This window comes from Schistocerca piceifrons, chromosome 5 (genome assembly GCF_021461385.2).
Source record: "Schistocerca piceifrons isolate TAMUIC-IGC-003096 chromosome 5, iqSchPice1.1, whole genome shotgun sequence".
NCBI lineage: Eukaryota > Metazoa > Arthropoda > Insecta > Orthoptera > Acrididae > Schistocerca > Schistocerca piceifrons.
In genome coordinates, this window is record NC_060142.1 from 274,429,526 (window position 1) to 274,442,654 (window position 13,129).

The following is a 13,129-nucleotide window of genomic DNA, read 5'->3' on the forward strand; positions in this document are numbered from 1 at the left end:
CCTCTTCTCAGCCAGCACTCTCAAGGAAAAATCAAATCAACATAATAACTGAATATATAGGAGCAGAGGAACCTGTCCTACTGCAGCCAAAAAGGATCCTTGTCAACGATTAGAAAGTCTGTTTACTATTTCACTCAAATTATGCACAAAAAATTTGTTTTTATCAACCCAAAATTTTCTGTAAATGCAGACAGCTATTATTTGGACATGGTTAATAAAGTATAATCTGAAGAAGTGTGGGCAAGTGGTAGACTGCATAAAAAACATGTAGGGTTGCACTATTGAGTCCAAGGATTTTTTTTCTGTCACTTATCATTACATTCAACTCTTGCCTTGATTTCTTATTAGTACCTTCCACATTAAACTGTAGATCCTCGTGTAACTAGCTGTTTACGTTAGTACTAAAGTTAGTGGAACGGAAGGGCATCCCACCTGCAATAGGACCATGCCTAATAAAGCAATGTGGTGTTAAAACTAACCTTTGGGCTAATAACAGCTTTTCCTTTTTTCTTTTCAAGAAAACTATTTTTATTTATAAATGCTTGAAAAACTTTATTCTTCTCAATTTACATGGAATTACAAAGCGTATCACACACAATATAAATGTTTTTAAATGGTAACTGTGACATTTAGTTATTTAATACAATTTACTCACACAGCCAGAGCTATAAAACATATATATATATATTCATAAACTGATAGTTTAAACTGACTGCCCAGTACCCCTAATATTACTAATATTTCAGCTGTGTAAATTCATACGACAGATCAAATCAGATCATATGCTGAATGGAAACAACACACAGATGAAAAATACTGTTAACTAAATTTTGTCTGCGTTTCACAAGAGTAAGAGCACCGTAACTATTCTGGCTCATGACAAAATTTGGAGTGAGAAAGTAGATGTGGGGGATGAAAGGAGGTAGAAGAAGAAATTTTAAGATCAGATAGTTGGTTCAGAAAAAAGTCCTAAATCACCCAGCATTCTGGGCGCTTAGCAAAGATTTAGTGTTTCTTAGGAACTATAATGTCTTTGGTAAATATTTCAGTTCAGAAAATGTTGAAGGCATCACCATGCAGTCTTCAACTGCAAGAGTGTGTCAGCAAAAACAGTAGGTCATTGAGTTAACTGAAACATGCCAATACAATAATCAGTACTTGTGCCCACAAGTCTGAGTAAACTACTTTGTCCATTCAAACTAAAGCAATAGTTTCACTGAACTGGCATGTAACCAAAATAATAAGTATTACAAGATCCATTAAAAGCACAGTATATGCTTCATTAGTATTTCTTCATGGCCTTTCGCATTAAGGACAACCTTTGTCGGTGAGCTTCCACAACTGGATTACGTCGTGCAGGTCGTATTTCATCACCTGCACATCCTGGAAGCCAACCATTCCAGTGCCTTTCTAATGGAAGCATCACATCACGAGGTTCTACAGTGTTTGCCTTGCGATGTTTTGCTAATTTGCATGCTGCCACAACAGCTTCCTCAACAAACTGGTCAGCGAGAACAAGCAGCATATCTTCCACATCTTCATCTAACTGTTCAGACGGATCAGTTTCACGAACCAGAGCTTGCAAGCGAGAACGAGACAGCAAGCTAGTCTCTTCACCTGCTGCTGCATTACTGCTCCCAACCGGTGTTGCTGGTTTTGTAGGAGATGGCGATGGTGTATGATCTAGCCTTGGACTAGCTTGGCGTGCACTATCCAAACTGGAATACAGAACATAAAAGCAGGAATTATTGTTATCAGTAAAAATAATATTTTTAATATTTATTTCTTAAGATGTGTACCTAATCAATAGTGATTCAATTTATGCGTAAGTAACTGGTATTTTCAGATACTGTACAGCTACACAAAATTATTTCAAGTAGTGTTAACAGGCACATAGGTTTCATCTAACCTAATGTATCTAGGACAGTGCTTTATGTAACATATTGCATACAAGCAAAATGTACCTGGTGTCCCAAATGTCTTTCCCTGAATACAAATTTTCATAAGGCATAAAATATGACACACAAATACCTTTTAATTGCATGTGACTTTCAAGTTTTTTGTACATACATATTTACTGTTCCTTTGTTTGTTACAGGGGTCAGTGACATAACAGCAGAAGAATCATATCATTTGCAAACAACACATACTCTGACCAGGAGAAAGACCAATGCATCCTCTGGTATCACGAGGCTGTCACCAAAAATAGTACAGAGAAAACTTCAAATGGCACAACACAGACAGCCACCAGATTTAAAAGCATGCAAATGTGGTAAGTGAAGTTCCAGGAAACATGGAGCAACTAATTTCCCTAGTAGAGGCAGGCCTGGGCCTAGTGCACAAAAAATTTAGACACTGTAAGACACCTACATGATAAGTCCCAAGAACTCAGTCTGCATCCAACATAAACAACTTCTTTTCTGCACATACAAAATTCACAGTGTGTAGTCCTTCCAACCAACGGATTAGTGTTCCTTAAGACTTGACTGTTGCTATACTGGCTATCTGAAACCTGTCATTTTATCAGACGACACTGCATTTCATCTGAAAATGTTATGAACCGACAATGCTAGCATCTGTGGTTCCGAGAATCCCCATGCTGTGTTTGAGACCATCAGAGACAGCCCTAAGCTGTACATGTGGTGCCATCTTATGCAAAATAAAATCTTCTTCAGCAAATCAACAATCACAGCCACAGAATATCTATGTTTATATGTTGCAATTATTTTTGTGCCACAAATTCAGGGCATTCCAGGCTTAATTGTCAAACAAGATGGCGTGCCACCTCATTGGAAGTTAGAAGCCAGTGCCTATTTGGATACGTTTCCAGGAAAACTGATTGCGCGTGGCCGCCTCATCAATTGGCCTAGTGATAACCGGACATGAAACTATTGGATTTCTTCGTTTGTGTTTATGTCAAGGATTATGTTTATCAAACAACAGTGAATGACATTGCAGCATTACGAAGCAGAAAATACTGAAATGATAACATACATCTCTACATCTTTCATGAAATACCCACCAACACAGGAATGGAATTGGGATATCACTTGGATATTATTCTGGTAACAAAAGAAATTTATTGTGTGTGTGTGTGTGTGTGTGTGTGTGTGTGTGTGTGTGTGTGTACAAAAACTTTAATAGGTTACCTGCACTTCAAGATAAAATGAATGTCATATTTCCTGCCTTATGCATGTTTGCAAGCAGGAAGAGACTTCTATAACACCTTGTATTGTTGACAGTAGAAGTTTGACAAGCAACACAAAATCTACAGCTCATTTATCTTAGATCACTCAATCTGTCAGAGGATGGATAGCTTAACAAATAAAGAAATAGAGAAGGGAAGACTACTGTTTGATGCTTCACTGATGCCAAGGTAGTTAAAGACTATGAATTGAATAATATTTGCCGAAATGAAATGAATAGCTCAATGATGACGAAATCAATGGAGATGCAACAGTTTCATAAAAAACAGTCACAAATGTTGAACCTGCAACATAACGAATACACCATGACAAACAAAGATCTAGCATATGGCAGATTGCAACTCAAACCTAGATTTTGTGCTTTTTAACGACTGTCACCTTTACCATTCCGGGGTCTAAACACACATTCCAAGCCTGAATAATTTTCATTGTCATAATCCCATTTATCCAGTCACTTCATTAAAGGGAACATAATTCAGGTATTTTGCCAATGGCCTTGCCGCAGAGGTAACACCGGTTCCAGTCAGATCACCTAAGTTAAGCTGTCAGGCTGGGCTACCACTTGGATGGGCAACCATCCAGTCTGCCAGTGCTGTTGGCAAGTGGGGTGCACTCAGCCCTTGCGAGGGAAACTGAAGAATTACTTGATTGAGAAATAGTGGCTCCAGTCTCATAAACTGACATACAACTGACATACGGCCTGAGAGACCAGTGTGCTGACCACATGCCCCTCCATATCTGCATCCAGTGAAGCCTGTGGGCTGAGGAAGACATGGCGACCTGTCAGTACTGTTGGGCCATCATGGACTGTTCGGTACGAGTTTTTTATATTTTTTTAGTTTTAATTATTTGGCTGAGTTTACAGCCTTCAGACCTGTTTGTTTTGCCTGTGTCTGAAATTTAGAGGATTCCTTTTAGTACTCGTGTGGATGCCTTCACACTATTCATTAACGTTATTTAGAGTCAACTGCCACTTTTACACCATACAGATATCTTATCTAAATCATTTTGCAATCAATTACATGATGATAACTGACGGCATTATCTGAAAAAAATCTAAGATGACTGTTCAGATTGTCTCCCAAATCGTTTATGCAGGTCACGAACAACAGAGGGCCTGTAACACTTCTTGGGGGTACGCCAGATATTACATCTGTTTTACTCTATGATTTTCCGTCAATTACTGCGAACTCTGACATTTCTGACATGAAACCAGTCACACAACTCAGACAATAATCCATAGGCACGCAGTTCAATTAAAAGTTACTTGTGAGGAACGTAGTCAAGAGCCTTCTGGAAATTGGAACAAATTTGAGATCCCTGTCTACAGCATTCATTACTGCGTGGACAGAGGCTTTGCCTGTCTTAAGTGTTTTAAGCTGCTTCGCTACATTGAGGATACATGTTACGTGGCATTGTCTGCTCAGTATATTCAGCAGCAGCCTCCTAGTAAGGGAGGTCTCCTCTATCCGTCACACGGACATCCCACTCGTGGTGTGGTCTGTGCCTAGCCCCGGTCCGACCCATACGTTGCCCTTAGTTGAAATGGTTCTTACAGCCACAATGTCAGCCTGGTACCGGCACCGACAGTGCGATACGTCGGATGCACCACAGACCCTGCAATGTGACCATCACTGCGGCCTGCCTTGAAGAGGCAGTGGGGAGAAGTGTGTCGACAGTGGACCACTCAACAACAACACTGGATGCTGGCATGGCATCACTTGGTCTTTACAAGCGAGTCCCACTTCTACGTATCCGTAGGTTCATCAACCAGCGATTCACTTAATTACAAGTTCCAATCACCTGCATTTAGTTTCTATTACAGTCATAATTATGTTGCCTACTCCAGTGTTTATTTTAGTGCTTCTCCCAGTAATTCCCAACATGCATCTTCCCATTTCAAACAGGGAAACCTTCAACATTTGAAAACTATGCCTCACTGTCAATACACATTTGACTATAAGCTCCCCTTTTTCAGACACCAGATGTTTGGTCTTAAAAACCTTATTTGGTTGGAAGCTCCAAGGACCACCCAGTGACGCCTGTGCACTGAGGATGATACAGCGGCCGGTTAGTACCATTGGGCCTTCATGGCCTGTTCGCGAGGCGTTTCAGTTACAACAGCTCTGAATGTCTCACTATCCTGATGAAATCTAATTGATAATGTACCATATTTACATACATATCTTTTCAGTATACTTGCATAGACCTACACTGAATAGCCTTTTCTATCACGGTCTGCAAGTACAGATTTTTTTTAAAAATCTGGGTTGAAGCTTTCTCAAAATTTACATATTCCAAGCAAAGTGGTAATTCATACGCATTGGTCCATTCTATAACTTCATTAACGGCTTGGAAATAATCTATTTTTGCATATATTTCTAAAATCAACACTCTCCCTTGCCTGACTGAAATTTTATGTTGTAATTCCCAATAATTTAAGGTCTATAGCTTTCTTTTCCTGCCTGCATATTTTCTTGTTAAGGAGAAATGATCGCCAATCTTAGTTTTTGGAAACTGTCTCCTTCTGCAAACCATTTCTATCGAAACACTATTGTCACCTGATGCCTTCCCTTTCTTCATAGGCTTTATACAATTCGACTTTATAATTTCCGAAATATCAGTTTATTAGTATTAACAGTGTTTCTGGCTGATCTCTTCAGACACACAAAAACTGACAGACATGTTTGAATGCTTGTACTCCCTGATATTTGTAGGAAATGAATAGTAAGCTTTGACTGACTAAATAGTGAGGGTAGCAGACAGCCCAATAGGCAAAAAGACAGTGCTTAGTAAAAACTCTTGGCTAACAAAGGAATACTGAATTGAAGTTGTGGAAAAAACATGCAAATGAACGGGGGGGGGGGGGGGGGGACTGAAAAATATCTAAACAAAAACAGCTACAGGGAGACTGCAAGGCTTTAGAAGTATCATACAAGGGGAACAATAGATGTCATCTATGGGATAATTAAAGATATCTGATGGAAAGAAGGGAAAAAAGGGAAGGTGGTGTTCCATGTCAAACCACCAAGTGCTACAACCTGACCCTCTTACATTTATCTGAAATTAACTAGGCATTTAGTAGTAGTAAACATTAACAATTTTTCCACATTTTTCTTGTTTATAGTCTATTGAAGCTATTTTACTTTGATGTCCACATTTAGCAATACAATAACAGATTTGATGAGAAGTAGTCATATTTAAATTATTTTTTGAAGGTGTTTTAGAGTACCATCTTAAACATAAAATTGCATTTGATAGTGATCCCATGCTCATCCCAAAGAATACAGAGGAAAACAGTATCATGTACCTATAACTTGAAAATGTCAAAAATATGGTTTTCCAAAATTCAGTAACACTCTATATACAAAATGTATATATATTATCAAGCAATTGCATCTTATATCGTATAAAAGCCCTTTTAAAGAAGAGCTTTTGAATGAATTCAGTTTCATCATCATTCTAGTTTAATTAGAGCACTAGTAAATAAATTTGTATTGTTTTGCAACGCTAAAATTTGATTTCTTTTATATTTTTGAGCATCCATTACTTAGTGAACTTTCGCCAGAAAAGAAAGGAAAAAATTAGTTTGTGTTACCATTTATGAATACACCAAAGAGGTTCAGGTTTAAAATCATTCTTTCATTAGTTAATTTGACATGGAATGACTCAAAGTTGAGAGTTGGAAGGAATATATAAAATAACTGTTTGGTGGACATGAACTTGTGCTGTTAGATTTCCTGGAAAAACGACATTCCTACATGTTTCTAGAGATTCTTGTGAGTAGCCATAACATAACTAGTCCACCTGATGTGGAACATACATGAGTTAGGCAAAATATCTTCTGGTTTCAAGAAAGACTAGCAATTCCCAATTCAAAGCAATGCAGCTACTGACATTTGTGAATGTCATCAATATTGCCGAAACATGAGTTAAAAATGCCACGACTGCACAATACTGATATGAATTACATATAGAATAATACGAAAACTGGTAGAATGCAATCATGGAGAAGAACAGTTTCGTTTCCAGATAAACGTAATATCATGTGACGCAATACTGACCTTACAACTTACCTTAGAAATTAAACAGAAGAAAGAAAATTCTAAGGCCGGACTACCATACGTTTATAGCACTGTTAAGTTAGGGAAAAATTATGGCAATAGTCATCAGAATACGCTTTCCGATTAATTCTGATATAATACGGGGAGCGACAAGCTATCTACTATTCGCCCAAAAACCAGACTGCTGTTCTGAGAGTTGAACATGAAAAGTAGTTAAGAAGGAAGTATGACAGGGCTGCAGCCAATTCCTAACGACTGATGTTGTTCAGTCTGTACATTGAGCAAGCAGTAAAGAAAACCAACGAGAAATTGGTAAAGAGTTTAAAGTTCCTGGAGAGGTTTTGGAGAGATACTTTGGAGGTTTGCCGACGACATTTTTTTAAATTCTGCCAGTTTCGGCAATGGACTCAGATGAGCAGTTGAACGGAATTATTATAGTGGATGATACGATGGACAACAAAAGTAAAACAAGGGAAGAGGAATGTAGTAGAATCAAATACGGTCATGCAGAGCTATATAGCATACGAAATGAAACGTTAAAAGTGCTACACGATTTCATTTTCAGTGCACCAATTTAAGAATGATCCTGAAATGCAATCAGCAGGAACCACATCTCTTACAATCACCCAACAAAGGCTATACGTAATGTCTGGCCTGAATGATTAGTTGAACAGCTGTCAGACTACACACAATACAAAAACAACAAAAGGTTTTACTAAAATTATTGTACTCAGGTATGTCAGATTTTATATAGTATCAGTTAACAGCAAATGGAAATTTTAAATGCCGACGTACGCCTGTCATTTTCATTTGTCTACATAGTTTTATATTACGCACTTAAATTTTATGAAGTACACATTCATGATTCGACGCTGCCATCAGGGAAACTTTTTCAACAATAATCATGAAACTTACATAAACTTTCCTGTTTCTCCATTGAAATTCATTTCCACTCTCGATCACCTCTCGACGAACAAAACAGAACTCAACTGGAACACACTGCAATAATAAACCACAGATGTTAACACAGATAGAAAACAAGGTATGAAACAGAGATATTCTTCGAGCTCACTGGGCTGGGCCCACCCGTAGACAGAGACATAATAAATCTCTGTGCCCATAGAGGATGTATTACGGATGGGCTTAGCTGCGATTTTCCGATATCAGGGATTTCTCTGACTACTACTTTCGGTAAAACTGCGATTTGTCGCAGTTAACGAATTCACAACATGTATCCCTCTGCTATTTCTGCGATTCCTACCATTTTGCTACCCCTGCGATTTCTATGACTTCTGCACTTAACGAGGTTTCTGCGATTTATCATCGTAGATTTTACACTTCCATTATGCTCATGTAAGAAATCAATTGTGTCAATGCAACCGAAAAATATGTTCTACGTGTATAGGCGATTATCTATGAGGGCCTAATCTAACATTTGTAACCCAACTGACAAAAAGTTACCTAAACTGTATTACTAATATGTCCAATGATTCTTCCTCAGTTGTTACATGATATACAAAAGATACACTTGTCCACAGACAAAATTTCGTCTCAAGAACACAGTTAGTAGTAAGTATGTTTTACTTATGTTCTTCCCTTGGCTTTAGTTTTATATTAATGTGTGAAAATGTTGATAGTGTGATGTTGATAATCATAACACAAATACCACACAGTACCATAGGAGTTCAGATTTAGAATACGGATTCTAACCGTGTTCTCATTTTCATATGTATCTGAACCACATTGTCATTCACTCGATATAGCAATAATTCAAAATATGAGTGACAGCAGAACTGGAAAAGTTGCCATAGCGCCTTTACACCTACTTCGACAGAAGTAAGGTTAGTTTCTAAGTTCGTGAATGAACGTAAGGGCATCGTTTATGCAAAGTGTGAAACCTCCACCTGCTCCACTGCTTCCATTACCAGAAGTGTTAGCAGTTGTATAATGTGAATTATATTGCCAGTAATTAGTAGCAGTGTAAAAGTTTAATAATACTCGTGATTTTCCAGACGCAGTTCCCATTTCGCTTACTGACTCCTCTATGTACCCATCCACATCTAGAAGAGATGTGTGAAGATTCAGAACGACCCTTGAAGAATTTGCAGCGTAAAAGAACGTTAATTGATACCATAAGTGTTGAAAATGAGTATTGGTACAGTGTGTCATTGAAGTCATTATGCGATTTGGACGGGATGATACATTATGAAAATTCCATTTTGACCTTTGATCCCATACCCCTAAATTTTCTGCTGTATATTTCGTGATAAAGACTTGCTAGAGTGTGTTACTGATCCGTCCACCCCTCCCACCTTGAATGTTTGTTATGATGACAGACTGACCCGTAGTGTAGCCCAAAGTCTCGGTTATGTTGGAAAGTTACGAATTTTTATGTTGATGATGTGCAAGTGAAAACAGTGGGAAGCAGTGATCATACAGTTACAAGCTGACATTGGTAATAGTACTAACGTAATATTTGAAAATACGGAGAAAAGTTAACTGCGTATTTTACTGTCAGAAAAAATATCTGTCTTGTGAATACAGTTGTTACATTTGTTGAAAGGTACATAGCAAACACCAGATTGAATTTTTAGTGGTTTATGTACGGTATATGTGTGTAATACGCATCAAAATAATTTTCAGAGACTTATCCATTTTCTGTTTTTGAAATTACCCCTTCAGTTTTAGATTTTATGATGAAGAGTATGTTTCAGTATGTAACGAAAACTCTATTAGCACAATCTTCATTCGGCTGTAACATTCCTCGGCTGCACCAATTCTCAATCGAGTAGAAAATTTTTCTCAGAGCAACTTAGCTTCTTGGTTCATTTCTTCGACCACAAGCATATAACAACGTCTATATCGTGAGTCACAAGGTTCTTGGAACGAAGTACGGATGTAGGGCAATGGAAGACCTACGGCATCTGATGTTAACTGCGTTTTAGTTGCTACTTGGGACTTCTACCTGCAACTTGTCACGGAAATTGCAGTTTGTCTCGATAGCACGTCACAAAGGTAAACCATAGTACGAACTTAGGCCGCCAGGTGGCACAAAGGGTTAAATGTTAACTGCGCTTTTTAGTTACTACTTGCAACTTGTCACTGAAATCGCAGCTAGACAAGAGGTTCACAGAAAGAAGTACAAAATTCGGCCAACACATGGCACACAGCATTGAACGTTAAAGGCTGTTTGCAACTCCGAGCTGTGACTGAAAACGCAGCTAGATTCTGTAAAGTTGTTATTGTGATATCTGTGACTTCTCAATCACTGTGATTTAGAACAGATACGCTATTTCTCGCTCACGCCTAGTATGTATAGAGGGTGGTCCATTGATCGTTCAAAAAATGGTTCAAATGGCTCTGAGCACTATGGGACTTATCATCTGTGGTCATCAGTCCTCTAGAACTTAGAACTACTTAAACCTAACTAACCTAAGGACATCACACACATCCATGCCCGAGGCAGGATTCGAACCTGCGACCGTAGCAGTCGCGCGGTTCCAGACTGCGCGCCGAGAACCGCTAGACCACCGCGGCCGGCTCGTGACCGGGCCAAATATCTCAAGAAATAAGCGTCAAACGAAAAAACTGCAAAGAACGAAACTTGTCTAGCTTTACGGGGGAAACCAGATGGCACTATGGTTGGCCCACTGGATGTCGCTGCCATAGGTCAAACGGATATCAACTGCGTTTTTTTTTTTAAATAGGAATCCCTATTTTTTTATTACATATTCATGTAGTATGTAAAGCAATATGAATGTTTTAAATGGACCACTTTTTTCACTTTGTGATAGATAGCGCCGTAATAGTCACAAACATATGGCTCACAATTTTAGACGAACACTTGGTAAGAGGTAGGTTTTTAAAATTAAAATACAGAACGCAGGTACGTTTGAACATTTTATTTCGGTTGTCCCAATGTGATACATGTACCTTTGTGAACTTATCATTTCTGAGAACTCTTCCTGTTACAACGTGATTACTTGTAAATATCACATATATGCAATAAATGCTCAAAATGATGTCTGTCAACCTTCATGTATTTGGCAATACGTGTAATGACATTCCTCTCAACAGCCTCCTGTAATGTTCACACATGCATTGACAATGCTCTGAAACATGTTGTCAGGCGTTGTTGGTGGATCATGATAGCAAAAATCCTTCAACTTTCCCCACAGAAAGAAATCTGGGGACATCAGATCTGTCGAATGTGCGGGCCATGGTATGGTGCTTCGACGACCAATCCACCTGTCATGAAATATGCTATTCAATACCGCTTCAACTGCACGCAAGCTATGTGCCGGACATCCATCATGTTGGAAGTACATCGCCATTCTGTCATGCAGTGAAATATCTTGTAGTAACATTGGTACACCATTATGTAGGAAATCAGCATACATTGCACCATTTAGACTGCCGTTGATAAAATGGGGGCCAATTATCCTTTCTCCCATAATGCCGCACCATAAAATTCAAATGGTTCAAATGGCTCTGAGCACTATGGTACTCAACTGCTGAGGTCATAAGTCCCCTAGAACTTAGAACTACTTAAACCTAACTAACCTAAGGACATCACACACATCGATGCCCGAGGCAGGATTCAAACTTGCGACCGTAGCGGTCGCGCGGTTCCAAACTGTAGCGCCTAGAACCGCTCAGTCACTCAGGCCGGCGCCGCACCATACATTAATCCGCCAAGGTCACTGATATTCTACTTATCGCAGCTATCTTGGATTTTCCGTTGCCCAATAGTGCATATTATGCCGGTTTACGTTACCGCTGTTGGTGAATGATGCTTCGTTGCTAAATAGAACGCATGAAAAAAATCTGTCATCGCCCCGTAATTTCTCTTGTGCCCAGTGGCAGAACTGTACACGACATTCTAAGTTGTCGCCATGCAAGTCATGGTGCATAGAAATATGGTACAGGTGCAATAGATGTTGATGTAGAATTCTCATCACCGGCGTTTTTGAGATTCCCGATTCTCGCGCAATATGTCTGCTACTGATGTGCAGATTAGCCACGACAACAGCTAAAACACCTACTTGGGTATCCTCATTTGTTGCAGATCGTGGTTGACGTTTCACATGTGGCTGAACACTTCCTGTTTCCTTAAATAACGTAACTATCCGGCTAGCGGTCCGGACACTTGGATGATGTCGTCCAGGATACCGAGCAGCATACATAGGACACGCACATTGGGCATTTTGATCACAATAGCCTTACATCAACACGATATCAACCTGCAGTGCTATACAATTGTGGATGGCCCAAGTATACAGGCACCCATTCCATCTGAATGCTCCTGCCCGACTTCAAAACGAACATGTACAACAAAACAGATTCCACTGTATTAAGTAAAAAGATAATTGGTGAATAACAGGTGCAGAAGGTTCAATACAACAACTAATCAAGCAAATGATTTGTGCACAGTTCCTGTATCATATACAACATAGGTCCCATTGAGTACAGTAGAACCCCTCTAATCCGACCTTGGATTGTCCGTCACTCCGGTTAGTCCGACCAGGCTCAGGCTCGCGAGCCTGTGCCGACTTGTCACTGACTGGACGCCTTTGGGGCCATTGTTGCGGTGTCTATCGCTGTGCATGTTGTTATACTATACATTATTGTGCAGTTTTATCCTTTGTTGGGATTGAAAAACGTCGTTGTTTGCTTTATTCCGTGTTCTCTTCAGTACTTATTACTGTGGATTCATTGTCTGTTTTTCAAATTGTCTGGATTCAAACGTAAACACGTAATTCTTTCACTAAATGAAAAATTAGCAGTGCTACAAAGACTGGACGAAGGAGGATCCCCCCAAAAAATAGCAAACGAACTGAATGTAGGTGTTACGACAAT

General features: G+C 39.1%; 1 protein-coding gene across 1 annotated transcript; it reads right to left on the reverse strand.

Moving 5' to 3' along the window:
* Positions 1-582: 582 nt before the first annotated feature.
* Positions 583-8,326, reverse strand: LOC124798364 (transcription initiation factor TFIID subunit 12-like). The gene is made up of 2 exons (XM_047261734.1): positions 8,186-8,326; positions 583-1,718 (listed from the first exon to the last, which is right to left on the reverse strand). Exons 1-2 carry the CDS (start codon positions 8,215-8,217, stop codon positions 1,283-1,285), a joined length of 468 nt encoding a protein of 155 aa, XP_047117690.1. The 5' UTR covers positions 8,218-8,326; the 3' UTR covers positions 583-1,282.
* Between the last annotated feature and the right edge of the window lie 4,803 nt (positions 8,327-13,129).

Coding starts and splice junctions, on each gene's coding strand:
- LOC124798364 (XM_047261734.1), bottom strand. CDS start 8,217: ATGAATTTCAATGGAGAAACAGGAAAGTTTAT. Junction 1,719..8,185: donor GGAGAAACAGGAAAGTTTAT/GTAAGTTTCATG, acceptor TCTGTATTCCAG/TTTGGATAGTGCACGCCAAG.